This window comes from Paralichthys olivaceus, chromosome 1, assembly GCF_024713975.1.
Source record: "Paralichthys olivaceus isolate ysfri-2021 chromosome 1, ASM2471397v2, whole genome shotgun sequence".
In the NCBI taxonomy this organism is placed as follows: domain Eukaryota; kingdom Metazoa; phylum Chordata; class Actinopteri; order Pleuronectiformes; family Paralichthyidae; genus Paralichthys; species Paralichthys olivaceus.
Genome location: NC_091093.1, coordinates 26,038,457 through 26,059,193, shown reverse-complemented (window position 1 = coordinate 26,059,193; position 20,737 = coordinate 26,038,457). Strand labels below are relative to the sequence as shown.

The window sequence follows — 20,737 nt, the reverse complement described above, 5'->3', positions numbered from 1 at the left end:
CTCCTTACTGTAACAGTCCGAGTCGTGCATGTACAAGACAGATTGTCAGAAGGACACCGAAAACTGCCCAGCATGTCAGTTACCTACAGGTGACGTGGTGTATGAAGATGGAAACGTCTAATGGTTTATACATCCCATCCAATTGCCTATCCCACAATGCATTTCTCAGCAGGGTCTACTGTATGTTTTTTTTTTTTTTCTCATCTGACACAGATGTCAGGATTATATTTACTAAAAGGAGGAGACCTCTTATCTCAGTTCCTTCCTTCTGAGATCCACACTAGTGAGGGGACAAAGTGTCTGTGAGATGGTGTGACCTGTTTCCAGTAACATTTTAAACCCCCTCTGACCTCGCAAGAGCCTCTCTCTCGCTCCCTCCCTCCCTCCCTCCCTCCCTCCCTCCGTAGCAACACTCAAGCTCTGTCTGTTTTCTTTTCCTCCCTGAACAGAGCTCTCAAATGATTCCTCTAACATACGCAACCTTTACAGTATTTCTGCAGCAACAGAGCCAAAGATAAGGTTGGTTTTCTCTCAAAATGTTTAAATCAGGGACGCTGGACATCATTCAGAGTCGGGGGGTGCTGAGAGAAACTCTATATAACCGCATATGAAATGCATCATGCATTAATTTGATTGGCCAGCATTTTATACTAGATTTAGAACATTTACCGGACAACAGATGGCAACCATGGCTATTACCGCCACTAAAATCACTAAAGCCGTTTTCAGACATGAACTCTGGGGTCTGGACTTTCTCTGGCGTTTCCACACATGGAACAATGCAGCAGCAGCAGCAGCAGCAGCAGCAGCAGCAGCAGCAGCAGCAGCAGCAGCAGCAGCAGCAGCAGCAGCAGCAGCAGCAGCAGCAGCAGCAGGGTTAGGGTTAGCCACTCAAACACGTTCACATAGAAACCTCTGGAGAGTTCAGGTGAGGGGTGGTGCAGCAGGCGGAGGCAGGATGTAACGTATTGATTCCACTGCAGGGATCACGTATTCACGCGCTGGCCCTTATCACCAGAAGCTCTCTTATCTTCGTCTGTGTCTTCTACGTCTGTGGCACCGCTTTGTCATCCTGAGATATTTGTTTTCTTATTGTTTTATTTTTTAAATTTTGTGTCTGTGGTGGGTTTGAACAGAAGCTTCATCAATATGCCCCTCTGGAGAATTACTGGAGATTATTTGATTTCAGTGCATGTCTGAAAGCAACAATAATAACTCCAACATTAGAAGAAAGAGAAATTAATCGGAATAAAACGCCTTCTACTACATTAATCTCAAATAGTTTTTTCAAATTTCAGTTACACCCCTTTACCAGTCGGGGGTGCTGCAGTCCCCTCAGCACCCCTACTTCCAGTGTCCTTGCTTCACATCCACGTCCTAAAGCTTCTGTTATGCTTGATTCCTCTGTTTCAGTCAACAAATGGTGGTTTGTGTTCCAGAAAATACAAGAGGCGATACCATTACACACTCGAGATCCAACTTCCTAGCTGCGTATTTCCAGTTTGCTCGTTTAAACAGAAGTAAAAAGACCTCGTGGGGAAATCTGTTTGCTGATTACTGTCCCTGTCAACCCTTGTTAATGTTAGACTAATGGTGATTAGTGATACTTCACATTCTATTTGTGAGCTGGAGCGCAGCTTAAGGTTGTGGAGTGGGGCCCTTCTGGTTATGGAGATACGCCATCAAAACCTCATATAGCTTTTAATACTTCTAACTAAAGACGTGGTGAAATCAGTATGCACACTTAATTTCCCATTTCTTTAGCTTCATCCTAGTAATTTCAACTCATTTATTCAGACCTGCTTCCATAGAAGCCTATTTATTTTTTTGCTGAACTTTGCCTCAGGCACTTTTTTGCAGCCTTAATTCTAAAAGGGTAATAACTGATTTCCTGTGAAGTTTATCTCATCTTTGTTTTTACTTTCAGGGGAGTTTTACCGATTCCTATCTGCCTAATGGGTATTTAAATTAATGGTTTGGTAAATCTGTCAAAGACGTTTCATCCTGTCCCTCCTCTCAGTTTGTTTGTCAGACAGAAGTCTTTTTCCATTTTGTTGCAAGTCCTGATTTTTTCATCATACATTTAGATCGCAGGCTGTACATGAAAATGGACATAGACTCCAGGTTCGAGACCAAAATGCCAAACTCAAGGCTTCAAAACAGCAGATAACAAATAAATGGGTGACGTCACAGTGTGTTGCCACTTGGGTTTTTCTTGTTTTGAAATATTTCATTTATTCTGTCTCTCCTCTCATATACACAGAACATATATGAGCTGCCATCCTGTCTACGTGAGACAATATTTACTTGATGCTCTGAACGCAGCCTCCTGGGTAGTTTTCCCTTCCAGGCTTCCAGCCACAAACATCACCAGCCAGATGCCTTTGGTTGTAGATGCAGCACAGAGGGTTTGTTAGCTGGGGTCTAATCCAGACTGAAGTGGCTGGAATATCGTCAAATATTTTGGAAATCTCTTGTCTCTCCTCTTGATCTCCCTCTTGTTTCTCCTGCTCCACTATCAGATTCCATCTTTGTCCGAGTCTCAGCACTGTTGTCGTTTAATGTCGTGTTTTATGGATTTATTATGAGCGGACCTTTGTCTCCATTGCCAAGGTGAATAATAATTTGTGACAGTAATTGCGGTGTTGTCTCACAACACAGAGTCCCCTATGATCCTTGGATCGTGTTGTCTTGTGTGTTGCACATTTTTGTCATGGAGGATGTGGCTCCTTATCAACAAACAGGCTTAAAGCTTTTGTTCATCCTGTGAGCCTGGTTATGGTTGTTGATGTTGTGATAATCCCATCACTGTGGTGTGTGTGTGTGCGTGTGTGAGACAACGCAGTGTTGTGCCTTTTTTTTCTGTGTGTAAATGAGGATAATTGTTCAGCATCTGGTAATTTACGCTGCAGTCAGAAAGAATTAGGACAACAATGTGTTTTTCATTATTGCTGGCTCTGGTCCAGCCGACTGGATTCGAAATGAAACAAATGAAACAGTAGCTTTGAGGTTGAGGAGCTGACTTTGTTTGAGATTAATTGACCTCCACATATTTTTACTAGAAATCTGGAAGAATGGTCCTAAATAGTCACATTCGTTTTCTGATCTAAATCTATCTGAGCAAGTATCTGTATAATCAGAGCATCTGCAGTGGAGATTCAAAATGTCTGGTGACGTCTGTGAGTTGAATCAATTGCCAGGTATGAACCAGCTAATTAATATATCTGACTTAATGTAGTTTTCATTGATTGGATGATGTTAACTCCTACATTATTATGCACGTACTGCACTTATACAGCGGCCTTTATCATCCTTACATCACCCATTCACACTCATTCAATCAGCAGTTTTATCTACTTTGACTTTGGTCCACGTCCCATCCATTAACAAGGAGGAGGCCGGGTTGACAACATATCCTGCAGCCAGCCACCAGGGGGTGAGACACTTTGGCAGGAGCAGGGAATCAAACCACAAACCTTATTGTCGGTGGACCACCTACTCCATCTGAACCTACAGATGTGTATTTCCCTATTTTGGTCCGGCTCAACTCTTTAAACTTGCATACAGCTGCAACAGAGCTTGTAGTATACTTCATGATTCTGAAGGCACAGAGGGAGATGATCTGTGGTTACGAGACCAATGCCATACCGCTTGCCCACCGCGCCCACCTAAATATCCTATATTAAAAGCTGACAGACAGCACAATGTCTCCACAGTACTTGTGCGACTTCAAATCCAAGAGGCCGACGTACAGATGCAACAAAATCAAACCATACATGTCTCTCAGGGTTTGCTGAGTGTCGACAACGTGTTATGAATGTTGAGCTGCAGCTGAACGGCCTCAGATGTCTGTGCAGACGCAGAAGGTCAGATCTCAACAAACCGTGTTATTCTGCCCGAGCGTTAACGTGCAGAGACGATTCTTCAAACATGTTATTCTTTGGAAATATCAGCAAATCCCTCATATCACTGCAATCACAATCAAGCCAGTGAAGTGGAATCTGAAATGTAGACAAGTATTGAAAGCCAAATTAGCGGGTAGTCCACATGCCTCGACAGACAAATACACCAGCGGCTGTTTTGCATTTCAACACAGTTTCTGCGGTAATAACACAGTGTTTGCTCTCTCCACTCTGCTCCGTTTCTGCATCCCAGCTTTTGCCTTCCAGTCAATTTCCCTGACCTGCAAACAAATGGAAATGTCATACACACTGACATTCTTTCCTCACGGTTTTGTTTTTGCCCACTTGCCAGGCAAATGGAAAGCAGATCTCTCTGAGTCGGACCGCAGATTGTTCCTCCAAAAAAGAAAAAAAAAGAAAAACACACGCACCATGTGAAATCACAAACATTTCTGTGGCGAGGCTGTGGAATGTGACAGCAGACGTGTTTTAAAAAAAAACATCATCTGACAAGTTATTTGAGGGAATCTAGACACCAGAATCGACTATATAAGGGAGGTTGGGTTCAGCGCTCAGTGGTTGTCCTGTCTGAAATAAAACGATTTAACTTCCTCAACATAGGCGGCTTTCCTGTGTGCATTTGAAGGGGCTAGAAGGTGGCTGTGTCTCTGTCAAAGCAATGTCTTATCTCCGTCTGCCATCCGACGCTAGCCGATTTTTAGTCCATAAAAATGTCACGGAAAATGCAAACCAATCATTTTTGAAATAACAAATGATTGGCGGGAAGGCCGTCTATGAACATGTGTGACGCTGTGTCCTGCTCCCACTCCCCTCACTGTTCGTTAGAGAGCTATGTGTAGACCTGCATGTGTAGTTCCCCTTGTATCGTGCTTTTATTTGTCAGCTTCGTGAGTGAAGTAGAAGTGTTTGATTTTCGTGTCACGCCAAAAGTCTTTTTTTGTTACGTTGTTGTTATTTTGTTTTTTCTTCTTTTTTTTGTTTCCTTCCTTTCTTTCGTTCCACTATCATTTCCATTTCCACTCCTCACCTCCTCCTCGCCCTGTTCCTTTTGGACACCTCTGCATAATCCCTCCCCCCCCCCCCCCCCCCCCCCCCCCCTCCCTCCTTCCTCCTTCCTCCTCCCGACCCTCAGATGTATCCCTGCCCTCTTTCCCCCCCCCTCCACTGACTCCTAACACTACTGACCATGTAACGCCAGGCTCTGGAGGCGTAGCCGGTCCAGCAGGGCCCACTCCCTCCGCCCCTCGCGACGTCGTGGCTTCGCTGGTCTCCACCCGCTTCATCAAGCTGACCTGGCGGCAACCGGCCGAGCCGCACGGAGACGAGTTAACCTACTCAGTTTTCTACAGCCTGGAAGGCACTAGCAGGTAGTACACGCACTCTTTAGTACTGCCAGGAGGGTACTTATACACACATTACTGCTGGCATCAGCAGGGTGCTAATATACATACTGTACATTCCTGTGAAAGAAATATCTCTAATTAAAGCAGCTAAAGCATTTATCATAGCAGTAAGTGTTCATTAATTAAAAATTAACTTCCCTTCCCAAAAGGATTATCTTTTTAACATGGACGCATAAACAAAACACCCAGTTCAAACAGTTTTTCTCAAGTATTAAATTCTTCTCGGCTCCTTCTGTCGAGGATGTAAGTTTGTGACTGAGAAGGAAATTCAAGAGGCTGAGAGGATTTTCCACAACTGTTCTTCACTGTTTTGGCAACCTTTTGTGTTTCTTTCCCTGTAAAACATCTTTGAAGCAGAACCGGCCTCAAACTGTGTTTTTTTACTCTGTGTTTGAGCTTGATGTGCAAACACAGACGTCACTATACTGTGTTTGTGCAAAAGCATGGAGTGCAAACACCCTGTGCACACAAATCTGTGTATCTGGGTCTTAAACTTGGTCCTCCTGTAGACACACGAGCCTGAACGTGCTCATCTTAATCCATTTGTTGATTAATTGATGTGTTCATTGAACTGAAAATGAAATATTTATCAAGCACAAATGCCTGCGTGTCCACATCAGGGAGCGAGTGGTGAACACCAGCCGTCCGGGGGAGATGCAGGTCACCATCCAGAGCCTCATGCCAGACACCAAATATCGCTTCAGGGTTGTGGCGCACAACAGCAACGGCCCGGGGGAGAGCTCTGCAGCGCTCAAAGTGGCCACCCAGGCTGAAGGTAAAGACACACAAACTCACACACTTTCACACAAACGTTTGTATGTGCGCGGTCACACACACATAAAGGCGAACTCCAGCCAGCTTGTTGGAAATGTGCTCACACTGACGCTGAGGAAAACAGGATGCACTCGAAAGGGGCAAAGTAAACAAACATACAAGCAAACAAATATTCACACACATACAGCGTGTGCTCACTTCAAACAGGAGGCGTGCACACACACACACACACACACACACACACACACACACACACACACACACACACACACACACACACACAGAGGAGGCTATTTACCGCTGTGCATTAAGGCAGACCACCCAACAGCAGACCAGAGAGAGGCAGCATTTTCTTGTTATGAGCCACTTTTTGTTTACTCTCACAGCAACATGCACAAAAAGCTCCCTGTGTGTGTGTGTGTGTGTGTGTGTGTGTTGTGCACGTCAGCTGCTTTAAACTCTGCCTACTTCAGTGAGGGATGCTTGAAATTAGTATTTCATTTTTGTTTTCTTTCTGAGATATTTCCCTCATCCAGCCTGTGCAGAGAGACTGTACATAAACTCATTAGAATATTTGACTGGAGGACACACAGGAATTATTGAGAGGAGAGGAGACTAAGTGGCTCTCTTCTCCTCCTCTGTTCTCTTCATGTTCACTGTGGCTGCTGCTCCAAAACATTTTGAAAGTGCTGTGCAGGGGATTTCCCGGCTCACTGTCGGGGCGGACGTCCCTCACCTCTAGGCTCAGCTACAGCTCAGTCACTGTCACTTTCTAGGTCAGCCGCTGGTTCTCCCTTTACCTGCGTCCTTGGTTGGAGGGCGAACGGAACAGCACACACACAAACAAACACACACACGCTGCCCCTTAATGCCTGCCAGCAAGAGCCGAGCCACCCATGGGGATAGCAGTGAGGGCGGGCTTTACCTGTGCAGTACATCTTTGTCGTCTGTGTAAGAACATGTGATGACTTGGAGCTTAAACTGTTGACCTGCATCTGAGTGCCCGGTATGTGCACAAACCGCTGGCCCACATCACCTCCCCTCAGAGACTACCTCAGTACACACACACACACACACTTCTAACATGCACACATGACAAATGGGAGCCTCTCTGTTGTGTCAGGAGCACCTGCAGCTAAAGTTCACAGGAAATGTGCAGCACATGCATGCAGTCTGTCTGCGTCGGCTCGGCACAGAACCTCACAGTCACCGTGTCATTTTCAATCTGATGCACAGACACAGACACAACAAGAAATGTCGCTGTGCATAGACTTTCTGACTCTGTGTGTTCTGTACACAGCACAGACACAAGTTATTAGAGCAGTGATACATATTTTATTACGTTAGCTCAGAGCTGCAGCACAATATGAAAGGAAATGTTTAGTTAAAGGTTGAACTGCTGAATGCCAGCTTTGATTTACATTTCCTTCAGACGAACAGTGGAGGAATTAAAATCCCTTGAATCCACACAGAGGCTCCGATATTCACGGGATATAAAGTAACGGACAAGCTTTACCATCAGACCAGGTCACGACAACAGGAGACTGTTCAGAACATCCAGATGAGGGGGGGGCATCTTCACCATGCAGGAGGCGGGACATGACGTATGCATTTCACTGCGGAAATCTCAAGACACATTGACACCGATGAAGGCCCCAACCACCAAAAGCTCTTTATTATATTATTTTTCCTGATGTATTCTTCTTTACTCAGGGAGCTAGCAGGGAAAGTTAAGGAAAATGTCAGTAGCACCTGGCTCAGACATTTGCATTGTCTCTTACAGCCGCTCATTAAAATGATTAAATAATAATAATCATTATTATTTTCTTTACTCCAGCCACAGTGCCAGGTTTGCAGGTAACCTATGAAAGTATTTCACACTTTTGCTAAACGATGATGGACAATTCTGACCTTTTCTGTTTATCTTACAAAGGCAGAGCTTCGTATGAACAGGAACATTCTCACTCTCTGTTAAATCTCCTCTCTTGAATAACACAGACTGAAGTGTAAACAAAGCCAGAAGCAAGTGTTGGTGGAGACACATTGTCATTTTTGTTTGTCACGAGAAAATCAACATCCAGTCCAGAGGGGACACACTGGTCTCAGGAGAGCTGCTCTGAACTCTCACTAACACAACAAACATGGCTTAGAAATAGTCAAGAAAATGTTTTCGGCATCAATCACTAAACATTGCTTGATTGACTTCCTGTCGTCCAGTGGTCACATTTGACAGCTTTTCAATATCTTGTCTGCTTCGTCTTCTTTTTTCTCTCCACCAGTCCAAGTCCCCGGCCCTGCTCCTAACCTGCAGGTTGTGTCGAACACGCCGACCTCCGTCTCCCTGAGCTGGGACAAACCTCTCACCGGCAACGGCGAGATCCTCACCTACAAGTTGTACTACATCGACAAAAGCTTCGGCAGTGAACAGGTAGGAAGTCGTCAGTTAATAAAATAAATAACAAACACATCTGCAATTTCTTTCCTGACCCATATCACATTTTTTGCATAATTTTGCTGACAATCAAACAAACGAACAGGGGTGAAAACCAAACCTCGGCTGAGATGATCAAGTTTCCAGTGAAATGAAATAACCAGATAAATCGTATAAACTCAGGATGTACTTCTAGATTAATAAAAAGGTTTTTAAAAGAAGAGCGATGAGATGATACTGAACAAACATATTGCCTGTTGTACATTGTGTCCTTGTGTGCTTTGCCTTCGTTTTATTGGCTTTGACATATTATTGAATTCACTTGAAATAAATGCAAAAGTCGGACAGAGACACGAAGCAAAAGGAAAGGAGACATTACTGTTTGTGGCTGATGCTTGATTTAGCATCAGGGTTCTTTAGATAATAATAAATGACGTAAGCTTTATAGTCTCGTGTAAATTGTGATGAGGTAAGAGCTGTTTGTCATTTGGCCCAGAAGTGGTTTTATACGTCTCTTTAGCCGCACTGTTGATCAAGCATCTGACACACAAGCACATATTGGGAGAAAAGAAAGCAGATATGATTCACCCGGCTCTTCTCTGCAGGTATAACTCTGTCACAGCACTGAAATCAAGCTGCGTAGATATTGAGTCAGCCCCAGCAGTAGCAGTGTACGAGCCAGTGAGGCATTAAAAAGCCTTTAATATAATAATGGATTGAAACGTCAGCCGGCGCACTGAGTAATGATGCCTCAGCTCCCCGGAGAGGAGAGCTCGAGATGAGGTGAGAGACCGGAGAGATGACGAGAGGAGCGACAAGAGAAAGAAGAGGTGAAGGACGGAGCGGAGATGAAGTTTGAAAATCACGGCAGTGCAGAGGGCGACGTGAAATATTAAAGGACGGACAGGAAGTCAGGAAAAGCATATGATGCCTCTTCAAGGGTGATGCGGTGGCAGGCCATCGTCCGACCGGAGTTCAGACGCGGTGATTGAGATTGGATTTCAGACCGAATCTCCCGCTTTTTACTCAAAATGTCACAAGCACGGAGCTGAATGCAAATTGACTTGAAGTAATTGGGGATGTGCCAGTGTGCCCAATTTGTACAGCAGAAAGTCGTAATCACAGAAGGCTTCATTTGTGTCTCAGTGGAAGATTACACTATTACACAGAATTACAAGCTGAACTGTTAGTGTGATGAAATGATGAAAGCAGGCGTCACATTTTGCAGCGCTGCCACGTACGGGAAATTGCTTTGTAAATCTTTTTCCTATCAACTGCATTTCTCTTCCAGTTTTAAACTTGATTGCTAATTACATGCTAAAATATTAGCATTAGTGCATTTACCAAACATGCTGTCGTGTTTTCTCTTTTCAGGCAATATTTTCTAGAATAAAACTTTACTTATTAAGGTGGTATTTATAATAATAGTGTCCAGTTTTTAAAGATTTTAAAGAAACTGACTTGTTAACATTGCTCTGTGTTCCTCCCCCCCCCCTCTCTCAGGACGTTGACATCGATGGTCAGTCCCACACCATGACCGGGCTGAAGAAGAACACAGAGTACAGTTTCCGTGTGGTCGCTAACAACAAGCACGGCCCAGGCGTCTCCACGGAGGACATCGCCGTTCGAACCCTGTCTGACGGTCAGTTGGTTGATGGAGAGAAAAAACCCTGTTTTCCACCAACATGGGTTTCTCTCATGTTCACACGTCTACTTTTGACAGGTTTCAATTTAGACCAAGAATAATTTAGTCTGGAACAAAAATAAGAATCAGGTTATTAATAGCAGACTGCAACTTCCTGTAGGAGTCATCATTTACTTTGAGTCAAACAAAGCAAATACACACAATTTAGAAGCTGAATTTCTGAACGTCCAACTTTTTTCCTTTAAAGACGATACTAAACAATTCATTTTGTATACCCCAATTATCTGTATTGGATTTATTTTTAATTTGTATTTAACACATATATTCAGCGTCATATGCTGCACTATATATATACCATCACACACTGTGTATAATATACTGTCTGTTGCATTTGTACTGCTTAATATTTCACTACGTAATTGGTTATTGTTTTTATTCAGCTCTATCTTATCTTATTTTTACAGCAGTGTCTGTGTCTGTGTTGTGTTCTGCGTTGCACTGATTAAATTGTATTTTTGTGCTCCACAGTACCAAGCGCTCCTCCTCAAAACCTCACTCTGGAGGTGCAGAACTCAAAGGTAAGGTTTGATTGTTTTAACTGAAAGTGAGGCCACAGTTTAAAGGTCCTGGAGCTGCACGGGGGTTTTCAGTTGTTCTTACCGAGGGAACATTCTTTTCTGTTGCTCCCACTTTCCTCAGATGCAACATACTAACAACAAATGCCCCTGAACTTGATGTTTGGTCTGCAGTGTAAGCAGCGGCTTCACCAAATACACACACACACACACACACAGGTGGACGGATCCATAGCCCTTAGGCCAGAGCATCGCGGCTTCTCTGTGTGATTAGCTGCGTCAGAGGCCTGAAGCCCCGGCTGGTTAAGAGGGTGTGTGAACCCTCATCGATCCGCTCATCAGCAGGAGACTGGCCTGTCAGAAGGTTTTATCCTGTGTATCACTCTCCATCTGTACAGGATCTGCTCAAAAAGCCTGAAGCTCAAATCTAAAAGGGCACGAAAAAAATATATTGGCCAGGGAGATATCGACATGCTAAAAACGATAGAAAGGTAACGGTCAGAGCATCGGAGGAAGGATTGACTTGGTGACTTATAGGTCAAAAAGGAACGTTCTGTTGAAAACCAGGTTAAAGCTGCTTCGAAAGTTTTTCTGACAGAGTTTCAGTCGCCACATTTCAACATGTAAGTTAAGCTTTACAATCAAGCTCTCATCTAAACTAGAAATAACAATTCAACAAAATTACCCTAATGAACGTCTGACCACAGACTGATACGAATGCCGCTATCTTAATAATAACAATTATAATAATAATATACTTTATTCGAAATAATTTTTTTTTACAATAGCAGATTGCATTAAAATCAACACGATCTGTGAAAGCAGAAATAGGAAAATTCAATCAGGGAAGGCTCTCTGATATAAGTAAGTCTAAAGAAGGGATGTAAAAGACCTCTTGAGCTGGTCAGTGTGTAAAAAGTTTAAAAAGATCTGCCTAAAATAAAATGAACCATCTTTGAGAAAAATATAAAAAAAGACTACTTTTGCCATTTTAGTGTGGTCCATGTCCCATCCACTAACAAGGGGGCGGCAGGGTCTAACATATTTATTATTTACATTTAAGTTTTGTCAATCAGATTTTTATTTAGATTTGTTTTCTCTTTGAATTAAAGAGAACTGGATCTCACAGCCAGACAACAACTCCAGATGTCTCACACTCTGTAGTTGATAAATCAGATTTATTCGAGTCTAGTTGTTGTGCGTTGCTCCTGATTGGTGGAAGCGGCCGAGGTGGTCACCGGCTCTGATGAAACAAGAAACTGGCCGCAGGCGGCCGGTCTTTTCAGCCATTTGATCTTAAAACAAAGAGCTGTCTGCTTATTTATTGTAAACTTCCACCCGGATGATGGATTCAATTTTTAACAAAGACGTTCCTCGCTCATGACTCGCGAGACAGTGAGCGCAAACACACAACACCAAAGAGAGGAAGATGTGGAAAAATCCTCGGGGTGCGTGCGGACCCAAAAAAAAAAAAAACAGCTGCCAGCATTTTTTTATAGACCGAGAGAGAACTGTCAAAGCCGACTAGAGGAAAAAAGAAAAAACCGATAGACAATCCTATCACACACCCCCAGCTTGAGTGAGAACTGGCCACCCATGCTGAAGGACGCTCAGCTGAGATTTGTGGAGAGAGAAAACACACACTAATGTTAAGAGTAAAATGGAGAGGGTGTGTGTGTCTGTCTGTGTGTCTGTCTGTGTGTCTGTCTGTGTTTTGTGGATGGATCGTCCACACCCAGCTGTCCCTCCCCAGTCAGAGCCAGACAATTCAATTTGAAAGCTGTGAAACAAACATCTGGCAGCCTTTATGAAATTAGACGTCTAACTTCCTTTTTCCGTCTTTGTTGTCATTGTGTTTAATTCTGAATGCAAACAGCCATTAAGTCAATAATTCTGGTACAAGCATATAGATACAACACATTTATGCAATCAGCTGTCTGATGTGCCCAGCCAAATGGAACTGGAAAGAAAACTAATTAACACGCATTTCATATTCACGCCTCCTCATCAAGCGCAACCTCTCATTGTTTACCTGCGAGGGAGCTGGAAAATTGTTTTTATTTTCTTATTGTGATCTTAGTTCTTCCTTTTGACATCAGGCCTCTCACCTTCCCTCGTGGTTCTCCTGAAAGCCAAATTAAACAGGTTTTCGTGACGAGGGAGAGAAGTAACACACAAAGCAAGTCGGGGCTGATAGTGTCATGAGAAAAAAATGGAAATAATTGAACACACTTAACACAAATTTAATTTGTGCAATTCCCTCGGCTCGGCTGGGGAGGAGCGTGTGTGTTTGTGTGTGTGCGTGTGCGTGTGTGGGCCGTGTACATGTATTCAGGCTTTTGTGCTTCAGCGTAACAGTGGGGAAGCATTAATTAACTCTTCTCCCACGCTGAGCTACCCCCCACCTATCTCTTTAAACACACACACACACTAAAATACAATGCATGAATCCCACATCCGTGCAGTGTCGTGCCCGCCAGCTAAAGTCCTGCATTCATCTTTTTTGCATCAGTGTCTCTGCAGGGTTAATGTGATCAAACACACACACACACACACACACCACACTCATCAGGACGCCTCCTTCTTTTTTCATGTGTTTATTTCTTCCTAATGCATCAACCTGCACATGCTCAGAGGGGGTGTTTGTTTTTGTGGAGTCGCACCCCCCGCTCTCAGTCGGAGGAGGACGGGGTAAGGTGAGACAGAACAGTAATACCTGCGGAGTGCACAAAGCTTTGTGGGAAGGTGTAATGCTACCCGCCAGACCACGAGGTGACCTTTGCAACTTCTGGCCTGAGAGCAGATGGTCTCACGTGTGCTAAGCGCGGTGTTTTGTTTCATCTGACTGACCTGCCCTGGTTTTTCCATCCCTCAGAGCATCATGCTTCGCTGGCAGCCCCCTCCCCTCAGCGGCCAGAACGGGGAGATCACGGGCTACAAGATCCGGTATCGCAAAGGGTCGCGGAGGAGCGAGGCCGCAGAGACAACCGGAGGCACCCAGCTTATCAAGCTCATTGATGGTAATGTGATGATGATGGCCTGTGTGTTAGCCATTAGCCGATGTCTGGATCCCCAGCGTGAGATGTTCACTGTATTCTGTGTTTTAGACAAAGATTTTCATTGAGCTCTTGAAAACTCAAATCAGCCTTGTTGTCTTCCGTTGCAGCTTCTCAGAAAGACTTTCCAATGATCAAGTGGGTGTGAATGTGGAGCCTTTATTAGTTTAGGTGGAGAAGAGCTGCAGGAGCCGTAGTGTTCAGACCTAGAACGTTCCATCCAATCCTGTGTGTGTGTGTAGATCTAGATTCAGCAGGGGATCGACCACAGATGCCACTTGGAATCAAAATCTATTTTAAATGTATCTCAAGTCAACATTTGTGGTCGAATTTCACTTTGCTGCTCGTATTTAGTTTTGTCTGTGAGTGAAGTTTGATTTCCCGTGATGGACCTCATCCAGTATGAGCCGGGACAGACTCCAGCCTCTTGGAACGCTGCGCGGAATAAGTGGGCAAAGATAATGTGTCGATGGTGAACCTTGATTTCTGCCTCAGAGGGAACAGAAGTTATTCATCATATTTTCAGCCTGTGGCCACAGAAAAGGAATAATGCCACTGTTTGCTCACATGAGATGATATTGATGTTCTGGAAACATTTTCTCTTTAGAATAAAGATTAATGGGTTTAACAGGCGATTCTATTCGTGAGTGGAACATACTGATATTTACACTACACTGCAAACCTGGACACAGATTTCCCAGACTTCCTCTAAATGATGCCTTAGTCCCACTGTGACATATCAGGGCTGTGCTCACTCTTGAGGTCGAGCTGCCCACATGGTATAAAGGTATAAAGTAGTTTTTAAAACACAACTTAAAAAGGCGATCAATCGTAAAGATGACTGTCTCCAACTCTTCTGTTTGTCCATATATTTCAATGTGACTGTGCAACATGATTTTAAAATGGCAGCTCCAGAATTAAAACTCATATTTTGTTGTTGGGGAATCTTAATATTCCCTTTGATGCTTTAGATTAACCTTGATTAATCTACATTAAAACCTTTACGCCCTCAGACTCAGACATTTTATCTCTGCTGGATTTAATCTTTCAACACCGTCGGCAACATCTGACATGCTGCAAAATTTAGATTCTTGATCTTGAGATCGGAGACGTGTCTGAGTTGTTGTTTGGTCTCGGGTCAGGCTGTAGGTCTGTTGATTCAGCCGACGTCTGGATTTCATCTCAAGCATGGAGCTACATGCCTTACTGTACCCGAACATCATCCACCGCTGCCGCCAAAATATGCACAATATTGCGGGAGACGCACACACACACAGCAATGGTGATTAATATTAGATGTTGTCTCAGCAGCTTTCAAGTGGCCCAGCGTCACGCTGCGTGCGGCATCAAAGAGAATACACACTTAAAAGTTGATTTTTGAGAACATTCTGGGGGGTGAAACAGGGGGATGTTTGTTGGTTCAAAAGCGTTTAGAAAGAGATGTTGTAGCCTTGGAGGCACGGATGGTTAGGCAGTCTTCAGAAGCTACCCCCCAAGGGTGGCCCAGAATAGTGGGTACAGAGAGAAAAGACTACAGGATTAGCATGTAGCGTGCAAATGGGACAATGTGACGATGATGAAAAATGTTACAGCAAATTAATACAGCAGCACATCATTTGTCAGCAGGCGTTCCCCACTTTCTGAGCAGCAAAGCCGGAACCCAGCGGTGAAACGGCTTTTTCTGAAGGAGCCGTCGCTTTAAAATATGAACGAATGAAGACTCCAAAAGTTCTTCTTCTGCTCTTTTTAGCTCCTCTGTTTTTGTGCCAGCTGCACTTCTCAAAATACATTTTTACCAGAGGTGAAAAATAAAACTGACGTGACTCCATGATATCGAGTGGAAAAAGTTTAAAGTTAATTGCACCACAGAAACCTCCCCCTGATCCCTCCCAAGGCAGATGTATAGATTTTTCCCTTAAATTGTGCACAGAGTTTTTGGGCGTCTGTTTTGAGAAATTTTATGCTTTCAAAATATTTATTGTGTCTGTGCTTAGGAATCCCAATGGACCCAGCAAGTGGAGAACACCATTAAATTAAACTTTAAAAATAAAATCAGGCCAAAGAAACTGAGTGGAGTTAGAGAGAGTTTATTGCTGCTTGAGATTAAATTCAGTGTCAATACCACAAGCTCTGAATGATGTCCTGGTGTTTGCTGTCCAGGTCTGGAGCGTGGGACGGAGTACTCGTTCAGGGTGTCGGCCGTGACGGTGAACGGCACCGGACCGGCCACCGACTGGACGACGGCGGAGACGTTTGAGAGCGACCTGGATGGTAGAAACACTCTGATCCCTCTCAGCTTTGAATCAATCAAACGTCTCACTGGACTTTAAAGAACTCAGCTCAGGTTTTTCCTCCTCCTCTCCCACCAGAATCACGAGTCCCGGACCAGCCCAGTTCTCTCCACGTGCGGCCGCTGATCAACAGTATCGTGGTGAGCTGGACGCCGCCAGAGAACCAGGACATCGTGGTTCGAGGTTACACCATCGGCTACGGCATCGGCAGTCCCCATGCTCAGACCATCAAAGTGGATTACAAGCAGCGCTACTACACCATCGAGAACCTCGGTGAGAACAAACCAAATGACGTGGAGTCGTTTTGTTTCCCTCTGTTTGGATGTTTGACTTCTGTTTCTAAATAAAATAAATCTTATTTTTAGACTTTTTCACCATTCAGATTCAAATACCACCGGACAGGTATCCACTCGTCTCCTCTCTGAGACCTAAATCATTTCCTTATTTGTTTTATTCAAAAATTCAAATGTGTTTTCTGTAACTTGGCTGATTAAACTATTAAACATTTATAAAAACATTTTAATTACCGATGAGCAAACATACACAGACACACATTCATCTCTATGTCATATTGAGTATTTAGAGAATTAATGAGATCTTCTCCGCCGCAAGAGGAGCCACTAATTACACACACACCGGCTTAATGGGGACGCGGTAATTTAATGTCCTGATTTTATAACAAAGTAAATTTGTCTCAGTGGTTTTTGTCTTCGAACCAAAAGAACCATAAATGTAAAGCTTCAATACAGAAATCTGCTTCATCTGTCAAGACGTACGTTAGCACGATGGTCGTTCTTCTGCAAAGGGTCAGTTCAGAGCTTGAGTTATAGGCACAAGTCGTGCTTAATACTTGACCAGCAAGGTCCAACACTTTATGCTCAATCACACCAAATTTATGTGTTTATCTATGAGGTGTCCTTGAGTCTCTAGAGAGGCGCTGTGAAATAACATCTATTATTATTGTTGTTTTTATAATTAAACTCATAGATATCAGTCTTCTCTGCTCTGTTGGAAAACAAGATAAATACAATTACAGATTTTGTTCTGTGGGAAAATAATTTGTTGTCCTGCTGTGACTATTACAGAGGTGGTAATCCGTCATTGTTTTCTTTTTTTCTTCATAATGTCATAATTGATCCTCATCAATAATGAACCAGTAATCAAAGCCCCAGGAAGGGGTCTGGAAGTGGATTGTGAGTTTGAAAATGAAAAAATAATTTTAGGAAAAGGAGAAATTCAGGGGTATAATTGTTGCAAAGTATCTATACATGTATAATAGAAACCTTCATTAGAATCACAGTAAGAGATGATTGTATTCAAATACTCTCGCTGGCTAATATTGCAATTAGGAGTCAAGAGTCTCGAGAGTTTTGGCTTGATTAGATATCTGCATCCATTTATCTCTCTCTCAATCTCTCTCTCTGTCTCTCTCTCTCTCTCCACCCCACAGATGCCAGCTCCCACTATGTGATCACACTCAAGGCGTACAACAACGTGGGTGAGGGGATTCCTGTGTACGAGAGCGCCATCACCAGGCCACAGTCAGGTATGAAAAGACAACGTAGAAATCTGCGAAAAGATTTAGCGTCTCTTATATTTGATGGAGTGCAAAGAAAGAATTTGTTATTTTCATTGACGCCGTTCATCTGTGGAAGAAACTTAAATCCCATTATCTTAACCTCATACACAACAGAAAGCACACGCGTTATTATGGGATGTGCAGCTGTAGTTGTCGTCTCCCACCCAGACAAAAGACGTCGACTGACATTTATCTTTGCTCTCACTGGCCCGAGGTCATTACCAGACAGAATCTGTCGAGACTCCAAATTACCAGAGAGATAATGTGACGTCAGGGCGTCTCGCAGCTTTGATTAACTCCCCCTCTTCAAGTCTCAGTTCAAATTTTGCCTCTGGATTAGCAGCTGTACTGATTTAGGATAATAGAGCAAAAGCTTCTCATGTGTCAATGGATCAATTATCTTAACGAGAAGGGAGTAGAATGGTAGTTTCAAATACATCTTATCTGATATCCAGGATAGTAGATTCAATAAAGTTAAGTCAAAGTCCTAAACAGGCTTAAAATATGAAATAGAAATAAACATTAAACATCATAAATATCTGAGAACTTGAATCTTACACAGTGAAACCAAGGGTTAAAACTCAACATGATCTTTAGCAGTGATTCAAATCATCGTCACCACCTTTTTTTTAAAGTATCCTGTGAAAGTAAAGAACAAGTAAAGACAATCTGTTGAGCTGCTGATCTGATAACTTAATAAACATTGGTTCTCAGCGGTAGGACTTTGTTTTTGTAGCATTTAACCATCAGAGAAAAGGCAACATTCACCGAGTTGGTTAGAATCACAGCGTAATAGCTATTTATGTAAAAGTTAAACGAAAAGCATCCACGCTCCAACCTCCAAGAAATACAAAAGTCCTCCCCTGAAACCGCTGCCTCTGCTGTTTGTCTATCAGAGAGCGATGGTGTCGTCCAAGTCTTAGTGTGGAGATGTTGCCTCGCAGCAGAGCACAACTTGTAAAAGCATTTCGGGCAGTAAAACCAAAGCTGTTGAGTGTTTGAGGTGATTTAGAAATCATCCTCATGACAGTTGACCCACCACAGAGCAGTGACACTGCAAAATGTCCAGTGTCAAGATTTTATTTCCAAACTCCATCATGAGACGGTGGTCCGTGCTTCGTTAAAGACAAAGCGCTCAGATAGAAATTATTCTCGTGACACAGATTCAATTCCTGTGTGATGTTCCCAGTTTGTAGTAGATGTTCTTAATATCAGAAATCTCTGTGTTGCGGCTTTGTCTTTGCCATCTCAGTGCGATAGCGTGAAACAGATTTGCCGCATTAGTCAAGAGAACACGGACGCTCCATCGTGGCAGCCGCACTCTCGATCCATAATTCCTCAAACCTCACGTCACAACCCGGGTTAACAATTAGATGTGGAACTTTAAGTCCCAATCCAGTGTGCTTGACAAACGATCTTAAAGTGTGAGACACTGCCGCTTAGACGAGTTCACGCAGTTTATGTGACAGTGTCAGAAGACGAGCAGCCCCTGCTCCCCGGGGTGTCCCAGAATGTGGGCTGCACCTGCCTCCTCTCCCATGCAGCCTCCCACCTCCACGCTCAGCCTTGATCACGCCAGTTTGTCTCTGCCGCCGCACTGTTGCATCGCCGCGCCGGAGAGGGGTGGGATGCTCGATGACATGAATCACGTCAACATGCTTCGGGGGGGGGTTGGCAGTCAGAGCGTGCACGCACACCCGCACACTGTCGTACTGTACGCTTCTCCGTGTGATGCTCTCTCTTCCTCGCAGCCTCACACTCACACACACACACAGGCGCCACGCACACTCGCAGACCCCCTGTGGTGGCTTTGGCAACCCTTCGTCAGATCCAAACGTTTCCTCTCAAAGCAGAACCAAAGCCCACCACCATCGTCTGCTGCTGATTCCTCGGGGGCGCGTTCCCTTCCTGCCAGTTTGTTAAAGTCGGGATTAAAAAGACGAGCTGACCTACATAGTACTTTTTTAAAAAAGCTGAGGAAAAACTTGGTGAACTTGGGTTGAGAGCGTGCTGGGTTTAATATGTTAAAGTGGTGTGATGTCTTAACTGAAAAATCAGGAAGAGAGGGATTTTACTCCCATCTGTAAAACGTTACAAAGGCAAGTCAGCCTCTCAGCTGCTGTGTATTCTACTTGTAAATACTGGGGACTGTGTTCTTCCAAGCTGGATAAAGAAAGGCAGCTTGTGTGCCTCTCCGAAAAAAAACCTCAGTGCCTCTCAACAACCGCATGAATGCTTGGATCTTCATCACACACACATACACACAAACACTGACTCACTCAGTCTTGGGAATATAATGAGGGCAGCTCTGCACAAAGAGGTGTCAAAGGGAGAGGAGCAGGGGAGGAGGGGGGGAGGAACAACAAGTGGTCGAGGAGCAGCGAGTGACCAAAGAGTTTTCCTCCATCACGTCTAAACCCGAGGGCAGAAGCAGGAGCAGAGGCCAGGATGCCATCTTGAAGTGTTTAACCTTCAGTGTGCTGCAGCTAGTTACAGCCGCTGATTCCATCTGACACACAAACACTCAAGTGTTCTTTGTGTGATCACACACACACACACACTCACACACACACTCACACACACACACAGGCACAGTCACTCTTACAAAATGGAGATAATTAAACCGCAGGTTGTTGTGATGCAACAGACTAAACACCATTTATCATATTCAAGTGCTGGACTGTGTTTTGTACGAGACCCTGAAAGGTGGACGCCACCGATTGAATTCTCTCTTTACTCGATGAACAGGTGGACGATATAATCCGTCAGAATTGTGACACTATTTCTACTGATTTCTTTCTTTTTCTTTACCATGTGTGTTTTTACATCCCGGGTAATGTCTAACATTAGATTTACAGTTTTTTTTCTATGATTAGGTACATTTACTTTTATTTTCCAGGTATTATTTTTACTTCATCAGCTAAAAAGATGTTTTCATGTAGTTACTTTTACCTACTTTTCTCTGCCTACTTTATTATGATACTTACACTTACACTCATAATGCACAGCCACAATAAATAAAGGATTCATAACAGTGACAGACGCCTTTTAGGGCCTTGT

At 43.7% G+C, this 20,737-nt stretch overlaps 1 protein-coding gene across 19 annotated transcripts in view; it reads left to right on the top strand.

Moving 5' to 3' along the window:
• Positions 1-20,737, top strand: part of neo1a (neogenin 1a) — a 154,041-nt gene that overhangs the window by 119,401 nt on the left and 13,903 nt on the right. For 17 of the 19 annotated variants that reach the window (XM_069526127.1, XM_069526145.1, XM_069526146.1 and 14 more), the window contains exons 8-16: positions 5,056-5,290; positions 5,947-6,101; positions 8,380-8,528; positions 10,035-10,173; positions 10,705-10,754; positions 13,627-13,771; positions 15,968-16,078; positions 16,177-16,371; positions 17,549-17,644. In XM_069526127.1, the coding sequence (XP_069382228.1) occupies positions 5,056-5,290; positions 5,947-6,101; positions 8,380-8,528; positions 10,035-10,173; positions 10,705-10,754; positions 13,627-13,771; positions 15,968-16,078; positions 16,177-16,371; positions 17,549-17,644 (1,275 nt within the window). The remainder of the gene's footprint in view (positions 1-5,055; positions 5,291-5,946; positions 6,102-8,379; positions 8,529-10,034; positions 10,174-10,704; positions 10,755-13,626; positions 13,772-15,967; positions 16,079-16,176; positions 16,372-17,548; positions 17,645-20,737) is intronic. The other 2 variants (XM_069526152.1, XM_069526102.1) reach the window with 1 other exon arrangement.